The sequence below is a fragment of the Balaenoptera borealis genome (assembly GCF_965194805.1).
Source record: "Balaenoptera borealis genome assembly, chromosome: 18".
NCBI lineage: Eukaryota > Metazoa > Chordata > Mammalia > Artiodactyla > Balaenopteridae > Balaenoptera > Balaenoptera borealis.
In genome coordinates, this window is record NC_138877.1 from 6,634,229 (window position 1) to 6,659,875 (window position 25,647).

The 25,647-nt window shown below is 50.3% G+C and overlaps 1 protein-coding gene across 5 annotated transcripts in view; it reads right to left on the reverse strand.

Annotated features, from left to right (window-relative positions):
- The window catches only part of FLT1 (fms related receptor tyrosine kinase 1), a 173,632-nt gene that overhangs the window by 5,320 nt on the left and 142,665 nt on the right, over positions 1 to 25,647 (reverse strand). For 4 of the 5 annotated variants that reach the window (XM_082365016.1, XM_082365015.1, XM_082365014.1 and 1 more), the window contains 11 exons: positions 22,293 to 22,406; positions 20,765 to 20,853; positions 16,714 to 16,870; positions 16,186 to 16,283; positions 15,329 to 15,451; positions 13,236 to 13,347; positions 11,606 to 11,705; positions 6,035 to 6,140; positions 5,618 to 5,760; positions 3,664 to 3,748; positions 1,999 to 2,093 (listed from right to left, as the gene is read on the reverse strand). In XM_082365016.1, the coding sequence (XP_082221142.1) occupies positions 1,999 to 2,093; positions 3,664 to 3,748; positions 5,618 to 5,760; positions 6,035 to 6,140; positions 11,606 to 11,705; positions 13,236 to 13,347; positions 15,329 to 15,451; positions 16,186 to 16,283; positions 16,714 to 16,870; positions 20,765 to 20,853; positions 22,293 to 22,406 (1,222 nt within the window). Of the gene's footprint in view, positions 1 to 1,998; positions 2,094 to 3,663; positions 3,749 to 5,617; positions 5,761 to 6,034; positions 6,141 to 11,605; positions 11,706 to 12,607; positions 12,922 to 13,235; positions 13,348 to 15,328; positions 15,452 to 16,185; positions 16,284 to 16,713; positions 16,871 to 20,764; positions 20,854 to 22,292; positions 22,407 to 25,647 lie in introns of those variants that run through there. The other variant, XM_082365018.1, reaches the window with a different exon arrangement.

A 25,647-nucleotide genomic window follows, 5' to 3' on the forward strand; every position in this document is an offset into this window, starting at 1 on the left:
GCGTCGCGTGGAGCCCAGGACGCCGCGCCGGGGACAGGCGCTTCTCTTGTCCTCCCGTGTTTGGTGGGCTTAACAGCTGGGATGAGAATGAGGACCCCGGGCGCCACGACGTTGTTTGACTGGCTCCGCATTCGCGCGCCCAGCCTTTGATCCATGTTCTATATTTTAGTCTCCGAGCAGAGGATGCAATGGGTGGTTTTCCTTTTTTCACACAGGAAAGTGTTTCTGGAAGTGTTTTAAAGCAGGAAACAAAAGCGCGTGGGCCCCGCTTCTCCCCTCACTCCCCGCAGTGTCCCCTGACCTGCCCGGCGCGCGGCTCTGGGCCCCCGGGGGTGCGCCCGCAGAGGACACGCGTGCGCAGGTGTTCGCCCCCGAACGTTCCAGGCCCTCCAGCTCCCTGGGGTTGATGCGCTGTGGGCCCCATCGCTCAGAGGCGTCTGTGGCCACCCTTTGACTTGGATCAGGGCCAGCAAAATAGCCGTGCGCGGGCCACCTGTTTGTGTTGTTTTTTTTTTTTTAAGCAACAGATTTATTGACATATAACTTACTTACTATGCGATTCACCTATTTAAAGCGTACAGGCCAATGGTTGTTAGTATATTCACAGATGGCTATTCTGGGCATTTCATATACATGGAAGCATACGATGCGTGGTGTTTCATGACCGGCTCTTTTTACTTAATTCAAGGCTCATCCATGTTGTAGCGTGTATCAGTACCTCATACTTTTTATTGACAAATCTTCTATTGTACAGATGTATGCATTTTATTTATCCATTCGCCAATTGATAGACATTTGAGTTGTTTCTACTTTTAGTTGTTATGAGTAATGCTGCTATGAACGTTTGTGTGCAAGTTTCTGTGCGGACGTAAGTTTTCATTTCCGTGGGGTGTATACCTGCGGAGTTGAATTGCTGGCTCCTAGACTAACTCTATTTAGCCTTCTGAGGAACTGCTGATTGTTTTCCAAAGTGGCTGCACTATTTTACGTTCCTACCAGCGAGCATACAGGGTTCTAATTTCTCCACCTCCTCGCCGACACTGACTCCGATTCCAGGCGTGCCGGCGGGTGTGAAGGGGTGTCTCATGTGACTTGCATCTCCCTGATGACTAATGAGGTTAAGCACATTTTCCTGTGCTCCCTGGCCGCGGTTGCCTGCTTCTGCAGGGAGAGGTGACCGGACACAGCTGCAGCTCCTTGCTCGTGTACTGTTGACGGCTGCTTCTGTAAGTGGCAGAGGTGAGCCCTTGTTTACCCTCTGGCTCTGTAAGTCAGCAGACCCCTGATTTAGGTAAAAGAGGAGCAGAACGGTTCTGCCTGTGGGTGAGCCAGGGGCAGGCGTTTGAACCGGGAAGGGAAGGCAAGCCTGGTAGGCCTGGCCTTGCCCTGTCCAGCACTGTCCCTGGGCAGAGACGAGCACCGAGAGAAGCAGGGCCCTGGAGGGTCCAGCGAGAGCCCACGTTTTCCGACAGCGTTGCCACTGGCCGCTGTGTGGAGGAAGGAGAGCCAGGGTCCACAGGACATGAGCCCTCACTTGGAAGGGTTGGGGTGTCAGGAGGGCGAGTCTTAGGGCTGGATGGCAGTAGTGGGGCCCTTCCTGTGCCGCTGCTGCCGGCCCGGGATGGTGATGGGTGCCCGTCCCCTCCCCGCCCTGTGAGCAGGTCTCCATCTGAACTGTGCACCGTTGACAGTTGGAGACATCGGGCTCCTTTCCAGCGAGGGGCTGTGCTTCATGGGCTTGGACTGCCTGTCCTTGCCCATGAAGCAAGTTCTGTTTTCTCTTAAATCCCAGTCTTCCTTCCCAGAACATGGCGCGCAGATGTCTGATTTTATGCCCTCTTTCCTGTCCTTCTGGGGAGAAAAAAGTGCTTTCTGCACGGCCTGGACACTGTGGTCAAGGAGGGCAGGTAGCCCTCAGGTATCGCCATGAAACCCTCCCCCCCGGCATCTTCCTTCTCGCCCCTCCGGGAACTGGTCAAAGCCCCCCAGCGTCCTTACTCAATCTTCAGTGAGGCCTTGGGTTTACTCTCGGCCCAGGTGAAGCGCTTCAGCAAGGGAGAGGCCAGCAGGGTGCCACTGTCCACCTGGTAGTCCTGAAGGGAAGGAGGGAAGAAGGAAAAGGTTACACCTCTTGCTTGACCCAGAGGGGCCCATGCCAATCGGGGTGTGATGTTGGGATGCGCATCTAAGGTCACTCCAGGCTCTGGCCTCACCTTCCACGCTCCCTGCCTGTGAAGACACAGCATTGTCTCCACGTTGGCAAGTCTAAACTTTGTCAGTCACAGGAAATCCCTGTGCCCAGTGGCTGAGGCCCTTCCTCCTGACGGTGAAGCACGCAAATGTAAACGAAAGGGAAAACTGCGGGTACCAGGTGAGCGTTTTTCCTAGTCAACTTTTATGCAAATTATTGCTTAAATATATTAAAGATAGTTGGGCGGATGACTTGGCAATGATATGCAAAGACTCTGAGAAATTATAAAGACACGGTTTAATTTTTCTTGAAGATTCTACGGAATTTTTAGGCCCTCCTGTGTGATGGTTTCCAGCCATTCTGTTTCCTCGTTGGTTCGTATTTAGCACTGAGTTTTATGCAGGGTCCTCCTGACTCTGTTAACACGGTGTTTCCAGTGAGTGGACCCCACACATGGTTCCTGCCACCCTGAGTCCCCCCGTGGCTCTGTCTGTGTCCTGAACTATCTGCCAGTAAAGGAGCCTCAGCAAGGGGCCTGCCCCAGTTCCCGAGGGACTCAGGTGGGCAGGGCTGAGGGTCAAAGAAGCCTTCCATATTTTGTTTCGTATCGTTTCCTTGGACTTAAAACCAGTGTTTCTAAGCAGCAAACCAAAATTTCCAGCCACTTTGCCTTTGTATTCACCAGCTTATTTGTAATTTTTTTTTTTTTTTTTTTTAGTGTTTAAATAATCTTTTCCTGTTTGTCTGGTGTGTTTGGAAGGGTTTGGTGTTTTTCAGCGGTGACTGTGCTATGTCTCAAGGCCACACTGTGGTCATCACCTTCACACCACAGGAGGTTTTACAGGCCTTTTTTGGGTCACGACTCCGTGAGCGGCCCTGAGCTGCAGCGGCCGTGTCTCTTGTCCAGCCCTCCCTCTCCTCCCCTTATTCTCTCAGCCCCACATCCCAGATCTTTTAAAGGGACAAACTGGTTGAGGCCTCTTGTTTGCTGGGCTGTCCGGATCGCTTTGCCCTGTGTGGTTGGGTGGGAACAGGGCTGTTCAGCTCTGGAACCTTCGCGGGAGGGAGCAGAGGCCTAGGAGATTCTTCCAGGATCTCAGAGCTGCTCGTGGGAGAGGGCTCTGTCGCACCATGAGGGTGCGGCCACTCCCACAGCTTTGAGTTCCTCTAATGCTCTGAAAGTGAGGTTCCATCACTGATGGCCAAGAAGCTTAGAAACCCACAGTGAGGTTTCCTAGGGGACTGAGTTACGCCTAGGCAAGGACATGGGCCCTGGAGTGAATCCTGGGTCATCTTCAAACTACACAATTACTTTCAAATTAGCTCTGTGTATTCTGTGTCTTGTTGTCAGCCCCCCTGAAATGGTCATTTCAGCCACCACTGATGACTGGCCCCCGTTGACCTAGAGCCCCCGGGCGACTGGAGTTTGTGTTTGGATGGGGTGCACTGAGTAGGTTACTTCCGTTACTTACATCAAGCGTGGAGGTGGCATTTGGTGAAAGTTCTTCAAAGGTTTTGATTTTTTCCAGGTTGATGAAATTGAAAGCATTTACATATCTAAAGAAAAAGCAGAAAGAATAATCAAGACAGGAAAATGCATCCAGTTTTGATTAGTCAGGAGACCATGGGCACCACATCCCAGCTAAGGTGAACCCAAATACTAGGAGTCACCTCACCCCTCTTGAGGCTGCAATTCTCTGGCTGTGTTTCCCTGGGAATCCGGACAGGGGTGCTACTTCCTCCCGTGGTTGCTAATCCACGTTGCATAGTTTTGAGCAAAACCCCAGAGGGACCCTTGAGAGACGCGGTAGTGGTCAGGCCTCTGGTCCCCCGTGGAACCAGATGGTGTCGGGCTGAGAAGAGACCCGAGTCGTCATCTGGTCTAAACACCCATGTTACAAAGAAATGGGAAATGATGCCCAGGGAGGTGCTGTGGCTTCATCATGCACAGCTGCTGCTTCCGAAAGGACATGACCCGTCAGGGTCACACAGCCGATTCAATGGCATAATCAAGCACCAGGGCTAGTCTTGTGTATCCAGTTTTGCGATCACAGATCGGGAGAAAGGGGTAGTGTTTGGATGAGCTCCCTGTGACTGCCTGCTGAGCTTTGGTTGATCTGTTAGGAGGGGCCGGCAGAGGGACCCACTGTACGCCCCCTCACCTGAGGCCCTGTCACCACCGACAAGGCCCCACCTCTTAGGCAAGCTCCCTATTGGGCCCAAGGCTAAGCAACAGACTGGAAAGGCCCGTGTAACTTTGACACCTTCCTTTGACCCAATCCGCCCCTGCTAATTTATTTAATCCACGCTTACTTTTCTCATCTTTAAAACAATGGATGACTCATCTGGGCTGGTTGTGAAGTATGAATCGTGCCGCTGACCTGTGACCCAGCACTGCAAATCTGGGCTGGCTACTGGACTTCTTCCAGGCCTGTCCCAGACCATCAGTCTTTCCAGCTCTTCCCTAGCCACCTGCCAAGCTTGGCTGAACTGAGGTTGGAGCCCTAGGAGTATACCGACTGCAGACAAAAATGCTAGAAGGCCCACAGGATAGTCTAAAAGTCCTGAAACGAGTCCTGACTACGCGGGGACAGGGAGGGAGTGCCAGAACACCTGGGTTAGAAGTTCTGTCCTTCGGCTTTCGAGCCGCACAGTTTTGGCGAGCTGTCCTCTGTGGAGCTCTAATGTCCCCACTTGTATAACAGGAATACTTCATAGGATTGGTTTGAGCATTAAAGGAGGTGAGATATGCAAAGAGCCCAGCATGGTGCCAGACCACACAGCACGTGTCTAACGTGTCTAACTGAATGTGTGTGTCACACGTGTCACTGCTAGGACTGAGGTGCCGACCCCGCCCAGCACGGCTACTCAGTACATCTTTCTTCCCTTACACCTTCTCCAATTTCCTCCAGGCTAACGAGAGGTACCTTAGTTTGTCAGGTAAGAAAACAAATCCGGTTTGTTGCATTTTATCGAAGGTATCATGAAAAAAGTCAAGGTCATTGGGGGGAACAAAAGAGGAGTTCTTCCAGAATAAGACAGACTAAAGAAATGAAAGAAAATGCAGAGTGTTCTTGATTGGATGATGCTTTTAAAAAAGGTACATAAGACATTTGGGGAAAATAATGGAAATTTGAAAATTTAATAGTATGAAGGGATTATCAGTTTTCTTTGGTGTGATAATTTTTGGTGTGGTGGCACAGAAAAATATCCTGTACAAGATGTATACCAAAGTATTTAGAGGGAAGGTGTTACAGTGCCTTATGCCCCTTTTCAAAAGGTTCAGCAAAAAAGAAAAATACACACAGACACACGTATAGAGTACATAGACAAAATAAGGTAAAATGTATGGTTGGGTTTAGGAGGTGGGCTTTTTTTTATGTTTGAAAATTTTATAAAATGAAGTTGGGGAAAGAAAGATCTTACCTGACATTATCAGAACTTCCTGAATTAAACTTTGGAGCAGAAATATCTTCCTTGAAGAAGTCCTCTGAGAAGGCAGGAGTTGAGTACGTAAACGCACTATTTCCTGTCAGTATGGCATTGAGTGGGATGTAGTCTTTGCCATCCTAAAACACCAAAGACAGCTCTAGTCGTGTGCATTTCTACTTCAGCCTGTTTCTGTGGAACACTGTTTCAGTTCAACTATGTCATTTCCACAATCTTGATTGTGTCTTGGGAAGATAAGTCTGCACACACCCACACACGCCCACACACCCCCACACGTGTTTTCTTTTACTGGTGAGCTCAGCTATTAATAGCCATTAAAATAACAGACAAATAAGACACTCCCTTGACTTATATTGAAGGCATTTGGCCTTCTGATATTCTAGATAAATTTACCTGTTGTACATTGGCTTGAAGCAAGTCGCCTAGTTTTTCCACAAGTTCTGCAAATCTTGGCCTTTCTTTTGGGTCTTTGTGCCAACAGTCCAACATGATCTGGTAGCTGTTGGGTGAGAGCATAGCAGAGATTGCTGGAGAGCAGTGGGGAGTACATAGATCGCCCTACACACTGGCCAAGGGATGGGTGTTGTCATGGGTATAAAGATGATGCTTCTCGTAGTATGTAGTATTTGCTCCACGTTTAGATGTGGGTACGCAGCCGCGACACATAAAAAGGCTGCTCGGGCCAGGTCCTGCTGGTAGTGGAAAACACGTCTACACAGGCAGACTCACAAACCAACCCCCCGGAGCCCATGACGACCCAGGCTGTTGCGGGGAGGGGGGGCTGAGCTCTGAGTGAAGCTGAGCTGTCTGGGGGGAAACGCCAGTGGTCACTCGGCCATGAAGCGTCATGTCCTCCCTTCACTGTCCAAAGCAGGACAGTGTCCTTAAAGGTGAAAAGTGGATATAGACACAAATATCCACGGGTGAATAGTCTGCAGTCTTAGGACCTTCTCAGGCTGGAATGAAGGCTGCCTTGGGCTCCTGCATGGGCACATGGGATGTCTCACCCCCCACAACTGCCTTGTCGAGCTCAGCAGTGGAGGTGGGCAGGCGGAGGCACTGTGTACACGACCCACATCACTTCCAAAAGGTGGACGTCCACACAGAGTGTGGGTAGCTCCTCGGGCAGTATGCTAGTTCCTTCCATGTGGCTGATTGCCCCACCCACAGCATTTCAAAGCCGTCGTTACAAACTGGCCTCTCCCCACACAAGGCAAAAGTACAGGCTGAGCTTCTGATATGAAACCATTTGTCTTAGTGTCCCAGAAGCCAACTCTCGTCCTGGGATCTAAATGTCAACAGGGTTCCTCTGTGATGCTCCTGACATTTTAGACCGAAGGGTATCGGGCTTCTCTCTCAGTCACGTCTGCAGGGAGTAGAGGTCTCTACTTGCCTCTTCTGGGCAAACCACCTGCCAGGCGTCTGTACACACACTGGCCTAAGGATCTGTTCTCTTTGGGCTCTTCGTTCTCCTCGAGATGTTGATTGTAAGTCATCTCTTCTCTCGAAAGACCCCCTAGACTAGAGAGGACTCTGACCAGGTCGGATCAGAATCTGAATGGGCCTGGACTCTGGATCTGGGTCAGAACCCGGCTGGGAGCCCTGCGCGGGCAGGGACGTCCTCTCCAGACCCCTCACCTAACCCAGGGCCTGCCTGTGCACACCCAACAAATGTCTGCTGAAGGAAGTCAGGCTGATCTCCTAGAAGAGAACGTGCTGTTCCTTCCATGAACCCCTAATTCCTAAGGCAGACGGCAGACATTGCTGGGACCTGGGCGCTGCCAGGATGCGCCTGAGGTGGCGTGTCCCTGCTGCCACCTCTCAGATGTGAGCCTGCAGGCGGCACCCACAGCTCCAAGCGTCTCTTAAGGCTATCCCTGTTTTGTGTCAAAGTCTATGAGGTGGCTGACAGATAGGAAGAATATAGGAAGGTTAAAAAAGAAAAGAAAAGAAAAGAAAAGCAGAGTATCAGGAGGGATGTAAAAATAACAGTGAAAAAAGGTGAAACTACAGGCAGAGTTAACATGCACAATTTATATCATGATTCTGAGTAGTTTGACAGAGGCAATGCTCTAAGCTTCCAGGCAGCTGGTGAAAGGAAGGAATAACCAGTTATGTGATGCACATGAGCCGGAAGCTAAAAATAAACCAGCTACTGGGAAGAAGTATGGCTGTTCCCAGAACTGAAATCTGAAAGGAGAGTCTTGTAGACACCTCTCAGCTGCATCATTATCATCCGGGTAATAATGACTTCGTGGGACGGTCTTGTACATTGCCTTTCAATGCTGGCCAAAGTCTCAACGTCAAAAAATACCGTTCGGTAAAAGCAATTCTAAGAGGCAGAACAGTGTGGTCCAGGTGTGCGTGTCCAAAGGCTCTGATTTAACCCCAGGATAAAATTCTAGGTACCCAAGGGGGTGGGAGCACCACGTGGTCTTCAGAACTTTCCGCGGGCACTGGTCTTCACAAGCAAACTCTCCTGATAGTTGGCTGGTGGAGCTGAGGTCCTACTTTCTGATAGGATACCTGCTTGCTGGGTACTTAAGTCTTTGTTTAGGGACAGGAGTTCATGAAGATCACATGTCTGAATCGCTAATTTTCCTCCATTTGTCCAAACTTCTGGCTCAGGACTCTTTTCAGAAGATGATTCTGGTTCCCTCCCAGATGTGTCTCATCTACTGGACCTGTCTGACCTAAATCCTAGGGGCGGGCTGTGGGTTGACTTGTTCTAAGAGCGGTGAGGGCCTTTGGGTGAGTGTGCTATGTGGGCCGGTGTCGGGTACCACTGCAATGGGGCTCAACTTATAGACACCAGGGAGGCTGGGACTCTGGGCTGTCGTCGCTGCTCTCTGGGGGACACAGGACAGGTCCCTTAACTCTCCCTGACCAGCAGTGCCTTAGAGTGAGGGCTCAAGGCACGTGCTCCATCCAGGCAACCCGGGCCAGCCTGCTAGCGACCAAAGGGCTAGAGTAGCATAAGACAGTCCCGTGTGGATCTCATATTGAGGTCCGTTTACACATCTTACTAATTTATTGAAATAGATACAAAAATGCACGCTACAGAGGCAGATGGTCACGAGACTCGAGTTTGGGATCCTCACCCCAGGGGCGTGGGCTGTGGCAGAGGCTGGCCTGTGTCTGCCTTACCTTGTCTAAGGCTCCCTTGTCTCTAGCAAGAATCAGATTCTCAGAGGCCATTGGAAGAACAGTAAATATATACACAGATATTCTATACAAGGCAGCCAAAGCAAGAAAGGCTTGAACCAGGCAAAAAAAAAAAAGGGGGGGGGGCCCTGAGAGTAGGGAGCATTGGTCAAGCAGAGGCCCCAGGCTTATCCCGCCAGCATCACTTCACCGCTGAGAGGCAGCTGGGGGGGAAATGCAAGGATGGTGAACAGGATTCTCCCAGCTTCCTCTCTGCTGAAACCAGCCGAAGGGACCACCTGTGACTATTGCTGTTTTCTATTTTGATTCTTGGTTTCTGACTTCTAGTTTCCACTCCTCTTGCCTAAAATTCAGTGCAAATCATCTCAAACACCAAAGGAAAAGAAAAAAAAGATCAAAACATTCATTATTTCTTCCCTTATTGAAAGACATCTGATTAAACAGGCTCTGGGTGAGGAATTAGTGACTCACGTTAAAACGTTTTACATCACTAAGTAAACAGGTTTAATAAAAGAGACACCAGTTACACCCAACCCCACAGCCCTTCTAGAAAACAAGCCAGGGGCGAGGGGACTTGCGAGAAAAGCTTCCTTTCCAAGCTATCACCCAAGCTCCCAAGGGCACGCCAATTTAGACCAAGTTCAGGTCACAGAACCCTAGTTTTGAGAGCTGCCCTTCATCCTCACCAGGGCCTTCCCGCTGTTGGAACAAAGAAGAAGGAAATGACCCATCAGCTTTCAAACGCTGAAGGTTTGAATTCTGGACTTCTCAACAAATAATTCACAAAGCTGCTGCTTTCTTCTTATAGTTTCTAAAATAAACTCCCTAGAATTGAGGAACCATCTGTCTTTCTATGGACTGGGGTACAAGTGCTACCTTCTATAAAGATTTGAAGGTTTGATAAAGTCCAAGTGAGTTTTGGGCCCAAAGTTGATGTGAGTTGTTTTAGACCAGAACCTGGATAAGAATTGGAGACACACCCTGCAGGTGTGTGTAGCGTGGTGTTGGGGGCTCTGGACTCAGACTCGGTTTGCTTGACTAATTGGCAAAGCGGCAAATCACTTAGGTGTTCTGTGCCTTGGTTTTCTCATCTGTAAGATGGAGATAATAACAGCACCCACTTTATAGGGTTGTTATGAGAATGAGGTAAATTAATATGTTAAAGTGCTTAAGGCAGTACCTGATGCTTAATAAGCACTAAATAACTAATAAATATTAAATGCTGCTGTTAATGACTGCAGTCATTGTTACTGTTAGTCCCTGGGAACTTGCTCTTATGATTTTCAGATTATATGAAAAGTCAAAGGAAATATTTAATTCAAAGCATGAGTGGACATATTAGACATTTCTTCTAAGGAACATGGGGTATATTCCTAATTTAACAGTTCTGTGATCTAGGGAGCTCAGTCCAGAGGACCGCCTTTAAATCTGTCTCCTCTCTACTTAGCTGACAAATCACGAGACTTCTCAGAGGCTTAGTTTCATCGCTCATCCAATTCAGGTGAAAATTCCCGTCTGCCTGCCCCTCAAGCGGGCTGGGGTCTTCATACGAGACCGTGGCAGGGGGAGAACACTTAGAAAACTGTAAAGTGCAAAGTCATCTCATTTTAAACCAGACCTCCTGGTGTTTGCCCCTCTCCACCACGTAAAAGAAGTGAGCAATTAAGAACTCGCCTGCCTTTTAAAATCTCTCTGCAGTCCAGCGCAGGCCTGGGGCTAATCTAGCCGTGTCCCCAGCTCTCAGAAGGGCCTCGTGCTTTCCTGGCAAGGACACCACGTACGACTGAGAAGGCCGGGTCCCTTCTCCCCTCTGCACTCAGGCCGCTCCCCAGCCCTGCCTCCGTGGCCCGAGTCCCCCGACCTCCTGGTCCCGGGTCTGACCTAGCTTGTCTCTGGGCCATGGAGGAAAGAGAGGGCACTTTGGCCAAGCCCACACTTCCTTCGTTCCCTCCGACTCCTCCCAAAGGCCGTCGAGGGGCTCCTGACGGCCCCAAGTTGTGGGGGTGGGACGGGGAGGGCCCCCTGTCGGTTCGGGAAAGGTGGTACCACCGCGAGCGTGGACGGGGGGGGCGAGTCCTTGTCTAGCAGCCTGACAGAACCGCTGGGGTCATCACCACCTTCCTGCCCAGGCCTCAGGGCAAAACGCCCACAGAGCGTCAGGAAGACAGAGTCCGAGAGAGGCGAGCAAGCCCTTGTCCAAGGCGGACAGCCCTCACCCCGGGCCTCCCGTCCAACTAGAGCCACGGGTCCGAGCGGAGGGGCCACCGCCAGCAGCGGCCCCAGCCCCCCGCTCCGCACAGGCCGAAGGTGGCTCGCTGCCCACGCAGGCCTCTGGGAAGCAGGGTCCCTGCCCAGTCCGGACCCCCCTCCTCTCCTCCACGTCTCCCCCTGCCCTCCGGCCCGCCCCGCGTGGTCCCCGCGTGGTCCCGGCTGTGGCTGGAGCGCCGCTCAGCTGCGGAGCCCGCGGGCCCACTTCGTGAGCAGGCACGGGGTCCGGCCTCCACTTCCCGGCGGGCTGCTCGGTTGGGGCCGGGCTCCTAGCTAGACGCTGCGTTCCTAACCTCGGCTCCCGGCTACGTCGGGGGTGGAGAGACGCCCTAGGCAGGGGCGGGTCCAGGACGGGACGCCTCGCTTCTGGAGCGTGCTCCCGGCACGGCTGGGCCCCAGGGGGCCAGGCAGGGGCGACCTGGAGTAAGGAGAGCCCTCTGCATCTCCCGGGACGGGGGCTCTGCACGTCAGGTCCCCCTCCTGAGGCGGCCTGGCGGGGGGAGCCACGGGCTGGGGGTGACGGGGGCTCACATTTCGGCCGTGGCGTACTCCGGGGCCCGCATCCTCATGCCGTCCTTCAGGCGGCTGCAGAAGTCCTCGTCCATCTGCACGCCCGGGTACGGGGACCCGCCTGTACCAGACGACGGGAGAGAACACAGGGCACGTTAGGGCCTCAGGGCGCGAAACGCCCCGGGGGGCAATTCCGTGTCTGTTCCCTCCCTGCGAGGGGAGGGCTGGGTAGCGAACTCCCGGTGATGCGAATGGACCTCAGCGTACAGCGCAAGCCCCAGGGCAGCCCAGCGGATCCTTGCTGGCGACCCGCTTGGCCGGTCGGCGCCCTGGTGCCGGGTGTCAGATGCCCGCAGGCCGCTCGCCTGGCTGCTCTGGGCTGTTTGGTCAGGAGAAAGGGTGGCACCTGAGGGGTCCCTCCCCCCTCCCTACAAGGAACTCTGGAGAAAGCGCATCCTTTAGAGACTCATTCCTTGAGTTAATGAGCTGCTGTTTAAAAAGCCAGTAGACTCGGAGGCGGCCACTGCTGGCTCACTCACACCTCCCTGAGAATGACTTGAACCCACTACTTTCGTGTAAGGTTCGCACGGCACTGGGGGTCCGGTGCCGCGAGGGGCCCGAGGGGAGGGGGCCAGGAGCTCCGGGAGTGGGCTGGCTGCGGTGGGGCGGGGCCCGCAGGGGGCCCAGAGGAGCCGGGACTTTGCCTTTTGCCAGTTTTCCTGGGCAGGGTCGCACGTAACCGGCCCTCTTAGGGGGATTGCTGGCTGAGGTTGGGCTCGGGGGCAGCAGGCCCTCCCGCTCTGCCCTGTTCCAGACCTCGAACCTAGTCTGTCTCAGCATTTGTTTGTCTGCACTTTCGAGTGATTGCTGTCAGGAGGAAGCAGCTGGGCGGCGTGCAGTGCTGGCCGTGTGTCACCGCGGGGCCACTGTGGCCGCCAAGCTGCTTTCAAAGACTGGAAGCAACAGGTGCCTGTCATCGAAAGCAGGGGAATGGTTTTCACACATTACAGGAAACCAGGGATGTTACTGGGTGACTTTTTATTTGCTCTGCAAGGCAAGTTTCTGGCAAAGTCCGAAAGACTCTTGGCTAGACCCGGCGTTTGGGAGGCCTCGCAGCATCGGTGCGTGTCTGCAAGCCGATGGGGGCTCCGGGCGCATCTGTGTGCTTGGGCGCCTTGGACAGGGCTTCCAGCCACCGCGGTGGGTGTTGGTGGAAGCAGGGTGAATACAACCAGCGTTCTGGCTGCTCACTCTGCATAAACCAGTGTCCGGGGCTGGCTGTGCCGACCTCAGAGGCGTGGGTTGAGCTGTGTGTGTTGGGTCTTTCCTGGGAAATTCTGCGGGGAGGGGGGAATGCGGGGAGGGAAGAGGAATGGGCGTTAGGAATCTGGGTGTTTGAGGAATTAGAAGAAGGGGGCCAAGGACAGGGAAGGAGTAGCCAGGTTGGCTGAAGATAAGCCTGACTGCAGATCTTACTCTGGTCAGACCTCATGCACGGCCCTACGGACATCTTTGTGGTCCAGGCGCGCGTGCGCACGCCACTCGCCTGAGCCTACGTGGGTTTTAGATGCTGATCTGCCCGTGGACACTCAGCAGAGGGGGCGGACGTTCGGGTCTGGCCTGTCTGCTCTCGTCCTGCCCCCAGATTTACCTAAGGAGAAGATTTCCCACAGCAGTACTCCGTAAGACCACACGTCGCTCTTGGTGCTGTAGATTTTGTCAAAGATGGATTCGGGAGCCATCCATTTCAGAGGAAGTCGAGTCTAGAAAAGGGCAAGGGGGCCGTGAGCAGGAGGACGTGACAACAAAGCACATTCAACCCATGTGCCCATGGGGTCACCTCCCAGATAACATTTGGCCTATAAGTCATTTCCTAGAGCAGCTATGGCTTCCCAGCTTGGAGGAAACTCATAACATGCAGTGTTACACTGAAAGAGGGAGAGTTGTGTGCTATACCAATTCCTATGATGGCAATAGTTGCTCAGTAAGCCCTTCCTATGAGCCCAGCGTGTCCGAACTCTGACTCTGTAAGAAATCCTTCTCCCCACAGCAGCTCATACTCTGCAGGGACCTAGGAAAGAGTGATCTGAAGTAGGAGGCATCCTGAAAATCGATAATTTCCTGGAATTTTTCTTAAAAAGGATTTTGAAAGGCATTCCTATTTAAAAAAAAAAAAAAAAAAAGACGGGATTTAAAAAGTCATTGAATGGGGGAAGTCAGCAAAGGCACCAGAAAGAAGGGAGGTGATGGACAGTATTCAGGACACCATGTGGCTGGTTTTCAAGCAGGAACTCCAGTAAGTTAGGCCCTGCCACTTCAGAGGGATGGGGATTGACAGGGAGCCTGGGATAATGGAGAGACAAAGAGAAAAAGAGGGGGGGAGGGCCAGGGAGAGGCTGAAAGAGACACGATGGACAGAAAAGAAGCACAGACTGACACAGGGGTAGATGCCATCTTTGCAAATCGGGGCTCTCAAGGAAAGCTTGTTGTTTTCCTTTTATAAAAAGAAACAGTGGGGCTGGGCTTCCCTGGTGGCACAGTACTTAAGAATCCGCCTGCCAATGCAGGGGACATGGGTTTGAGCCCCAGTCCGGGAAGATCCCACCTGCTGCGGAGCAACTAAGCCCGTGCGCCGCAACTACTGAGCCTGCGCTCTAGAGCCCACGAGCCACAACTACTGACCCCGCGTGCGTGCCTAGAGCCAGTGCTCCGCAACAAGAGAAGCCACCGCAATGAGAAGGAGCCCATGTACTGCAATGAAGAGTAGCCCCCGCTCGCCGCAGCTAGAGAAAGCCCACGTGCAGCAATAAAGACCCAACGCGGCCAAAAAAATTAATAGATAAATAAATGAAAGAAAGAAGCAGTGGGGGACTTCCATGGTGGTCCAGCAGTTAAGACACTGTGCTTCCACTGCAGGGGGTGAAGGTTTGATCCCTGGCCAGGGAACTAAGATCCCACATGCCTCGCAGTGAGGCCAGAAAAAGAAAAAAAAAAAGAAAAAAAACTGTGGAGAAGTGGTTCTCAAAGTATAGTCCTGGGACCAGCTGAGGCACATTCTCAGGCTCCACCCAAGGCTCTCAGTTGAACAGGCTTTCCAAGTGATATGTGTGCTCGCTCAAGTTTGAGAACCACGGCTGTGGAGTAGTCGTCAGGGCCCGGACACAGGCTTAATTAAGCCTTCAGGGTAAAGGCCAGAGAAGAGGGGGCACAGGAGGTCACCCGCAACAGCAAAAATAACACTATGCTCAGAGACAGGCGGGGGGGAGAGGCCCGTGTGAGCTGGCAGCGATGCTGGGTCTGAAGGCAAACCCAGGAGGGACGCGATTTCCTCCCCGGCAAGGTCATCCTGACGCCTGCCCCCGCCCTTCCTGAGATGTGTACACCTGCTGAATCCATCACCCGGGTTTATTTGAGGGGAAGAGTCCAGGCTGTTCTTCCCAGCGGCCCAGGGAACTCCCCCGGGGGTCAGAGGGGAGGGGACGCTGTGGTCTCCGCAGGGCCCACTGAACAGCGCTACGGGGCCCAAAGGACAGGAGCCGAGCAGGAACAGGGGAAGGACAGGAGGAGGGGACCGTGGCCTCCCGGAGCCCCGTGCGAGGGCTCTCGGGTCCACGGTCCACGCGGACCGTTCGTCTCCACAGAAAGCGCGTGCTGGTTTTCAGCAACCTCTGCCGAGGGCTTTGGTCTGTGGTTTGGAAATGTGATAGGGCCTAAATGAGCCCAAGAAACATCCAACTGACTTACATCTCCTTTTCTCACGTAATCGGGGTTCTTATAAATATCCCGGGCAAGGCCAAAATCGCAAATCTTCACCACGTTGTTCTCAGATAGCAGTATATTTCGTGCTGCCAGGTCCCGATGAATGCACTAGAATAAAACCAGTGGCATGATCAGTGCATGTCCTTGATCTCATCGGCTGATTTCCTACGCCTTCTCAGTGTTCTCCTTCTGAACTCGGGGATCCATTTCGCATGCTTCCTTTACATGAAGGGAGCGGCTCCTGATGCAGGTGGCGTCGCCCCAAACGTGAAGTGCTTCTCTACCAATACAGACCCCTGGAGGCCCCCAAGTCGAGAGAGGCCCCGAATCCCCTTTGCTACTGTGTTACAGGACAGCATCGGGGAAACAGAGCTGGCCATCGGGTTCTCCCGGGGAGCACAACGTCCCCAAAGCCTTTTATCCTGAGCTGCTGAGATCAGATCACGATCTAGCTGGAGTTTCCTGGGAGGACCCCGCTGGGACGTATTAATAGATGCTCTCCCATGGGGTCGTGTACTCTGAGATTCTGGCCAGCTCTGAAGACATGCCAGAGGACGTTGTGGAGCACGGGTGCCAGGTTCATCTAGTCTGAAACCCAGCGAGCTTTTCCCCTGGAATTAAGTTCTACCTGCTGGTACCCAGGAGTCACTGTTCTCAAGCCTCCTCACTCATATCAGGACAAATTAAGTCGTGTGTTGTGAAGTTCACTCTACATTTAAGGACACACACACAAGCAAATAGGAGGAAAAGTGGATTTTATAGCAAAGGTGTGTGTTTGCCCATGTGAACATCCACACGACCAGGCCTGGTGAAGAAGCAAAACAGTAAAGAGTGAGGCTGACCTTTCTGGAAGACAGAAACTCCATGCCTCTGGCCACTTGAAAACTGTAAGAAATCAGATCTTCCATAGTGATGGGCTGCTTGTAGAAATCGTCAGAATCTGGAAAGCATTAAAACCGTAACTGTTTGTAATGGCTCTTGTTATGCCACCAAATCCCAGTTTATTGGAACAATGTTAGCAAAACATGAAACAAACCAACAAGTAGATCAGAGTTCATTTTCGAGAGCCTTTGAGTTTCAACATGAATATCCGAGATTTTTCCAGGCCTCTAGCCCATTTTGCCCAAGCATGGGGGGCAGGGGATGACCCGTTAAGACAGCAAGGCCGGAGGGGAGACAATTGTACAGTTCCCTGTCAAAATTAGTAACTCTGTAAATAATCTAAATTCAAATCTTATCTCCCCAGGACATTACGCTTCGAGTCTCCCACGGATGTTTATTAGGGTGATAAATAAGAAAAAAATTTCAGAGATGCACAGTATGCTGTAAAAATATCTCAGACTGTAGGACAGGAAGGAATTAATACCTACCCTCCTCTTCCTCAACATCACTCAGACTTTTATCTTCCTGAAACCCGGAGCTTGCGAAGCTCTCGCTGCTGGTGACACTATCTAGTCTTTGTTTCTCGTCCTGCTCTAGGTCTGGCTCCATTTTCTCTTTCTTAGGCTCCACGTGTAAGGCTGCATCCTTTAAGAGACCAAGAAAGACACAGATGAAAGGGACAGAACAGTAACGGGGAGACCAGTCCCTCAAGCTGGCGCTCGCCTGCATTAGGAGAATGTCATCCGACAAAATGGATAGTAAATTAGTAGCCTGGCTTCCCCTGGGGTTGTGGAGTCAATTCTTCTCTTGACTGGGCTCCTTGACAGCATCTTGGGTAGGATAAAGGAATATCCGCAGCAGCTGCTATTTACTGAGAGCTTACTCGGTGTGAGCCAGGACACTAAGAATCTTTGGTACATTTTCTCTTTTAATCTTTCCAACAATTTTATGAAGGTAGTTCTTGCTTGTAATACACGAAGGAATAGGTTCAGAGAAGTCAGGTAATCAAAGTCACATGCAGCTAGTAAATGGCAAAGCTTGAACCCAGGTTCGGCCAACTCCGATCTATGCCCTTGAGCACTTTTCCATACCGTGCGCCATCTTGTGAAAGGTGATATGGAATGACAGAAAAGGATCCCCAGTCAACTCGGGGCCTTTGTAATCCCTGGGAGGAGTAATGAGAGAAGGCTGCAGTTACCAATTTCTCCGGTAATTGGAGAGAAGGAGGTTTCCTTGGAGAAGGAGGGAGCATGAACATTTCCTTTTCTCCCCTCCATTCAGAACAAAGATATAGTTTGATGCTAACAGAGGTAGAAAAGGCCTTTCACCCCGGACTGGGCCTCTAAGCCCTGGTGTGCATCTGGCTCTTTCATTGACCATGTGACCTTGAACAAACCACCTTGCTTTTCTGGGTTTCCTTTTTGTCATCGGAAAAGCTCTATCATCTTATTACATTTTGACTCACGGGAAAGGAGTTGTTGATTCTGGGTGGAACCAGAAGAGATTTTTATCACCTTTTCGTAATTCACCTAATCACTGTGACACTAGAAACAGCACTCCCAGTGGCTTCATGACTCGACCGTGTACCTAGCTCAGTCCTGGCTAGGTGGCAATGCCAGACAGGGTCGGAGAGGGACTGGGGTTCAGTGGTGTCCCCCGATCCACCTGCCCGCTGGGGCAGGGCTGAGATTCACCAGGCTCCCCATCCTTCCTTGGCTTTTCCTGGAAGTGTCACAAAGTGGGAATGGTCCCTCCACTAGAGGGCGCCGTGGGAGCAAGCAGAGGACAGAGGCGGCTGCTTCAGCCTGACAATCCCTGGAAGCGTGGAGGGTCCCCGGCTCCTGCCCCCCCGAAAAGAGACCCTCCTGTGCCGCAGAAGGGGAGTTAGGCCTCAGAGTGAACCCCGACTGCCGTCCAGGTGACCTACCTGAGTGGAGATGGAGATCGTAACTCTTGCTTATTACGTGTCTCCGAGGCAGTTAGACTCGACTCTGCTCAGTGGGGGACAGAAATTTTATTTTCCACAAGACCCTTCCCGGGACAGAAGGCGGCAGCGGAAGGGGGCTGGCAAAGATGCTGGGGTGAAAAGGGCTCGAGTCCTTGGTGTGACTCCAAGGACCGTAACTCAGACTCCTTCACCCCCTTCCTGACTCCCAATCAACGGTATATTTAGTTTTGCTTATTGGTAACCATTTCTGGTAAATGTTGATTTACTGAACTTTTTGGGACTCTGACAGAATACAGTGAATTTATTACAAATAATATTTAAAGGTCCTAGTGAATTTACTTGGAAAATGAAATATCCCATTTCTGTTTAGCCATTTGGTTTTTCCTTTAGGTTCCAAATATGAAATACAGCCATGTGTTTTCCACGAAAACACTAAGCTCCACCAACAGGGAGGTGAATCATTAAATATAGCCAGAGAAGGAAGCAAGCTCTTCAAACAAAGGACGCACGAACCCAAACGTTCCATCCTGCCCGGGTCCCTGGGGTATTCTTGCTGGATTAGTTCTTCCTGAAGCCAGCCCAGGATTTCAGGACTGAGGAGAATTTGTCCTGCTCTCCGCCCAGGGCACCACTCTCCACTTTTTCTTATGTTTTTTCCCCTCTTTACCCAGTGCAGTGCATAGAAAAAGCATTTGAAGGGGAGTTAAGAGAGCTGGGTTTTCTCCTCGACTTCACCTCTTGCCTTGTGTGTCCTTAAGGCCAGTCACTTGACTTTTCTGGGCACATCTGTAATGTGAGCGTGTAGGCTAGCTGATCACAAAGATCCCTTTCAGCTTCAAGATTCTCATTATTAGAGGGCATGGTTTAAAATTGGGAAAGTATGTTCTCGCGTACATGTTGCCAGTCTGGTAGAAAACCTGTGTCTCTGGTTGGATCAGAGGCTGAGAGAATGGGCCAGCTGTCCGGTGGGTCTTCTTTGTGTGCCACATGAGAATCTCACTCGCTTGACAGAGATAGGCATCATTCTTGGGGGTCGCATACCTTATCCGTCATACAGATCATATAGATCAGTGGCATTAAGTTAGACTCACCCAATCTTTCTATCTCGGTGGATCAATGATGATGATGATAATTAACATTTATGGAGTGATGAACGGAATTTGATTCAACAATTCTGTCAGTTGGGTTCTATTATTATCTCCATTTAATAAATGAGGAAACTGAAACTTAGAGAGACTGAGTAACTTGCCCAAGGTCCCAGATTTCTTGAGTGGTAGAGACAGGATTTAAACCCAGGAAGTCTGATCCTGGAGTCTGAGTGCTTAAACCACCATGCTACATGGATTCATCACCTACACTGCTGATTACAGGTTAATAATGTCAAATCATTGTCTCGTGGGCTTCTGTAGTCCAGAGAAGGACACAACACTGGTGAAATAGGTCACATTGGCAAAGGTTTATTAAACTCTCCTTCACTCAGTAATCCCTTTTGAACTTTGTTTGCCTTCAGGACTTGGACCCTTGTGTTCCTTTTATTATATAGCTTTATTTTAGTGGGTAAGGCTGGTTCAGTATGTGTATAGGGGTGACATGGGTGGTGAAGGTGTGGGGAAGTGGGAGAAAAGGCAGTAGGGAGGGAAGAAAACGATTTCTCTGGCCCCATCACTGTTGTTGACTATAAAGTCTCTCAGTTGACTGAGTCCTTATTTTCTCTAATCTAATAAATGGAAACAATTATACTTGCCATCATCTTTTAAGAAATGAGTGACTAAGTGATTTGTGCATGTCTGAGTCTCTATGGAGAGAGAAAGAGACAGAGAAATTTATCAAGATGATTTGATATTTAGGTAGATGGCTGGTAAATTTTAATCTCTAATTATCACTGCCTACAGTGGGCTCGAAGATTCTCTGTGCTCACCCCAAAAAGAGTGTGATATATTAGCGTGGAAAGAAAAAAAATGTTTTTAAAGGAAAAAAGCAGAGATTGTGTTTTAAGCTCAGTCATTAATGGTATCGACTGAAAAAAATGCACAACGTAGAAGCTGTGAGTTGGGTTTATTCAGTGTCTTTCTGAGGACTGTAGCCCGGGAGCAGCCTCTCAGAGAGCTCTGAGAAACTGCTCTGAAGCGGTGGGGGGGAGGTCAGCATATACGTGATTTTGGTGAAGAGGGGACGTGCATCCAAGCACACATCTTGGCAGAAGGTTGCTGCTAATTATGCAGAACAGGCATCTTAGTTAATGGTTTCGGGGCTTTTCTAAGTATGAGAAGATGCAAGAATCCAGGTTCCAAAAGAAAAAAAAAAAAAATTTTTTTTCTCCTGAAAATATGTAACTATCTGAAGGCCTGTTCTGCTAGTTTTCCCAGAGCACAGAGCGCCTCATTCCTGATCTCCGCCCTGAACTCCTTTCAGGGTGTGTTAAAGGTCAGCGACTGCAGTGGCTCATGACTCAGTCCTTGCAGAGCTGGACGGATGGCTAGTGACATTCTTTAGTTGGCAATGGAAAAATATATTCTCTTGCTTTATGCTGCTACAGCCTAAATGGAAACTCACTGCTGTCTTGAAAAACCTCCAACCCCTAAGTTCCTTACCTTGTTGAGAAAGAATAAGGCCCGTTTGCTCTTGAGATAGTTGGATAGATTTCCGTGTTTGCAATATTCAACGATCACCATCAGAGGCCCTGCAGCCAAAACAACACATGCTCAACCACACCAAGCCAGCCAGCCATCTGCCAGCCATCAGCGGGCCTGAGAAACCGCAAACCAACTTGTTTTTATATTAGCGGGGTCTGGGGGATGCAACTTGGGGGTGAGAGAGTTTTGTTTTTTTTTTTCAACTGGACCTGAGAAGGGGTTTACAAAAAAATACAGAAGGAAAAGGAGACAATTGGTCGGGGGTCGGACTGGAGAAGAAGCAGAAAAAAAAGAGTAGGAGAGAAAGAACTGGGGGGAGGGGGAGGGGGAGGGCCAAGGTCAGGGCTCTGCCTGTAACTGCCGGCCACCCTCTTGGCCCCTTGGCCTCAGGACACTGTCACACCAGCCCCTACCTCCCAGGTCCTGTCTGACCTGACCCCCCAGCTGCATGGCCACCTGGGGGTATCTGCACGGAGGTTGCCCCAGGGCTTGTAAGGTCTAAAGCGGGGATCGGCAAACTCATAATGGGAAGAGACGGTAACTATTTTAGGCTTGTAGGCCACACAACTACTCAGTTCTGCCTTTGTAACCGGAAAGCACCTGTAGACGACAGTACAACCAAATGAGTGACCGCGCTCCAATCCAACTTTAGGAACGCACAAATTTGGGTTGCCTATCGTTTTCCCATGTCACAAAATATTCCTCTTTCCCCCCCCCCCCCCCCAACTACTAAAAACGGTCAAAGTAAGCTCCCAGGCTGACTGGCCATCGTTTGCCGACCCCTAGTCAAAAGAGGCAAGAGGGTTGGAAAGGAAACCCCCGAGCTGCACTGCGGGTCCCCTGGGCTCCCCGAAGGTGCCATCCCCACCGCTCACCCACTGGGCTCTAGGCCCACAGGGGGAAGAATAACTTCCGGTTCTGGGTCAGAGCAGAAGTGGCCCCAGAGAGGCTTCTGCACGTGGGCCCTGTCCTGGGGCATGCTGGGAGCATTAAAGGTGCCCTAGGGGAGGATGGAAAGGTCTGCGACTCCTCAGTCATAACACACCCTGTCCCTGCACTTGGCCCTCTCGGTACGGCCTGTCCGAAGGCCGCGTCCGCACCCCACCTCCTCCTGGGATCCTGCCAGGAGTGATTCCTTCCTCTGGATGAAGCTTCAAGGGAATGCTAACCTTCTGTGCATTTACCTTGGCTCCGGTCGCACTCCTCCCAAGTCATCCTGAGAAAAACGCCCTGCCCTTGACCTCGAGCCTGTGGAAGGAGGTCTCTAAGGGAGTCCTTCTGTTCAGAACCTTTAAGCCAAGTGTGCAGGCAAGCCACTTCCAGGATGGGAGCACCTTCCATCCACGGACAGGCTGCTTCCTCTGGACCGTTGCCAGGCCATGTGCCAGGAGGCGGGAGGCGCAGTGTGGGAAGAAGGGCCGTGGGACAGAGAACTCGCCCAGGGCGTGTGAACCGGGAGAGGGGCAGGCCCTCCCTTCCCCTTTACCTCCTTGCTTGGTGCAGGCTCCCAGCAGGTTGACGACATTCAGGTGGTGGCCGATGTGGGTCAAGATCTTGAGCTCGGTCATCAGAGCCTTGTACTCACTGGCTGTGGCCCCCTCTGTGTGAGCAGCAAGGGAGAGTCAAGGCGACAGGACAATGGGGCTTTTTCCTCTGGGGCGGCCCTCCTGCCCCCTGTGTTTGGCAGCGCTCAGCCCTTACTGCATTGGCTTCCCCACAGTCTGCGGAAGGGCCAGCCTCCAGCCTGGATTCAGTCCTCCCACCCTCTTGAGCCAACGTGCTCTTGGTTACAGTGAGGTGCAGAGTGGTGGTGGGGTTAGTCACTGGACGTTTCCTTTTGGTGGACCTCGTCCTGTTCAGTAACGTGCTGACTCGGAGCTGGGCACCCGGGGAGAGCGCCTTCCAAAGGCTTCCTTGCGTCAGAACCAGGCCCAGCAAGAACTTTCCAGGCGGGGGATGATCCCACACCTCACCTCTTTTTCTCACTTGCCCTGCTTTGAGAAGTTACAAAGGAGGAGCACAAAGGGGCCTGCAAGGGCAGAATGGCCACTTCTGTAAACATCTTTGCCATGTGTTATTTTCTCCCTATAACCTTTTCCTCTCCGGAGTCTGCAGGGTTATCTCAAGTCATGAGGGTCCATAAGCATCTGACTTCAACTTCATTCTCAGAGATAAACAATGTCAATCTAAGAATTAGCAGAGTCTAAAGCCTAAATTAAGTTTGTCTTGTCTGTTTGTTCTTATTGGTTAACTTCTAAGGCATTTAAAATTTTTTAATTATGTTTACAAGTAAAAAAAAAAAAAAAAAGTCATATGAGCTTGCTGTAAACTATTTCAACAATATGATGTTTATAGAGTGAAAAGTGGAAGCCACCCCAACTCACTCACCTTTTTAGCAGTAACCATTGTTAATCATTTGGAGTTTCAGAGCTTTTTCTGTGCATTTATAAATATATGTACCCAATCAAAGGTCTTTTTTGTTTCCATAAATGGGATCATATATAAAAAGATAAAAGCAAATTTGATATATATAATTTGCTTTTCCCCCCTTTTAAATGTCATAGACTTTCCCCATTCTTTTAAATTGATTAATGGCATTCCTGACATTTAGACTGTCTACAGTTTTGTTTTGTTTTTGTTTTTGCCATTACACATATGCTGGAATAAACAGCCTGTGATCTTTGTACCCATGTGCAAGTATTTCTGCAGGACAGTCCTGAAAGTGGGTCGTGCATTTCACGTTGCATTTGTGCATGCGAAGGATGTGCATTTCACATTGTGGTAGATACCAACATGGTATTTCATAAGCACAAATCATTTTTTAATAATAACCAGATAAACTCTAGAAGCCTCCCAGTGGGATTCGGATTGGCTCACAGTAGATGCTCAACAAATATTTGTTAGACAAATAAACAGCATGATTATTCTTCTCATTTCAGACATGGGCTTAAGGCCCAAAAAGGTTAAAGGTTTTGCTCAAGGGCACTTTGAAAGAGCTTCTAACTCATGGCCTTTGTTTGACATTCTGCCTTTCCAGTTTCTCCTAGAAACAGATGGCCAACCAGTTTAAACAAGAAAGCTTGAATGAAAATAGTTTTTTAGGAATGTTATATAGTGGGTGATTTGGCAGTCTTTTTCAATCAAGGCTGATGGCTTAAAAAAAAAAAAAAGATAAGCATTTATACAGATACTACACACCCTTTTTCTGTATTGCATAGAACACATTCTCTGGCACTTTAAAAAAAAAATTGTCAGTCAGAATTTCCCCCTCAAATTCATCCCTCCACGCATTGATGCCCCTTTAGCACAGAGGGAAAACCAGGTTCTTTTGCTCAGATTGTTCCATTTATAGGCAGGGGCATTGGGTTATCTTGGACCCACAGTAGACAAGCATGGGCAGCTGACTTGCCTCTCCTAGAGATGGTGTGTGGTAGTAAGCAGGGAGACAAAATTAGCTGAGGAAACAGATGCTTCCAGATTTAGTTTCAACTTATCTCAAGGCTGGATATACTAGCTTGCCTCCAGAACCCAGGCCAGGATCATTTTCAGGATTTTGGAGCAATGGATCATTTCTAGGAGGCTGGGCCTCTGCAGCCCTTCTGTAGCACTGAGGTGTGGGGGGGGCGGGGGGGAAGAGCCTTGCACCTAAACCCTTACTTTTGCACTGCTGAGCTCTGTGGCCTTGCAGAGGCTGTTTAACCTTTCTGGGCCATGTTTCTTCATCTGCAAGTTGGGATAATAATATCTACCTCACAAAGGCTGTAGAGAGAAAAATAAGAAAAGTGGCAACTTCATGCGGTTCAAGCTACTAAAGTAAAGTACCTAGTCTGGTGCTTTCTCACATAGAAGACACGTTGATGCCTCTTCTCTTTAGAATCTGGGTGGGAGTGGGGTATGGGGGGGGTGCTGGACTATGGGTATTCTCACAGAGATGCCCACCATCATCTGGGTAGCTCACCTTGAACAAGGCCTGCTTTGTGGATGCAAAGCTCTTTTCCTGGCTACTTTCAGAGTGGAACTGTGACGTTCGTTGCAGAGTTTTATCAGAGCCTTCGCTCAACAGCCTTTTGAAGTGGAAAAATATTATTACATGGGACTTTTTCAATGACAGTGTCGCTGCTGGATGAAAATGAAGGCTTTGAAGTCTCCCTCAGCACATGGGCCTTTCTGCTGGAGCCTTTGCCAGCTACCTGCTTGGTTGGGCGCATAGCTTTCTATGCCTCAAAATCCCCTGGCAATATCTTAGAGACTTTGGAAAGCTGAAAATTGCCCATTGGGTTTTCAGTCCTGTTTCTTTTTGGTTTGGGAAGCTTAAAATGCATTGAAGTAACATGACAATTTCATCACAGTGAAGTATTTTCTACGCTTTAAAGGACCTATGAGTCTTGGAGATGTTTGGTTGACGTGACTTTCAGTGATTTTTCGTTTTCACTCTGTCTTAGGGTGCTGGTCATAAATCACTGTGTGCTTCACAGGGTGATAGTATCTTCAACATAGGAAGATAGTTTGTTGTTTTCGGTTTTGTTTTGTTTTGATTTCTAGAGAGGAAATGTTTAATGGGTGGGACTTGACACTACAAAATAGCCTGAAGTTCTGACCAACTGAACTGTACTAGCTTCATATTCTTACTTTACAGTGAGGTCCAGCCCCAGCTAAGCCTTTGAGATTTATGACGTACAGCTAAGTTGCCATCATAACGCCATAGTGGATCATTCCAAAACTTCGTACCTGTGGTTCCTTTGGGCTTAAGTCCCTGGTAGTCTAGAAGAATCTGAGATGTGGTAGGAGAAAGATCTCTGAGGAGATGGAAATCACTTTCCCGTGGATAATGCTGGACTGTT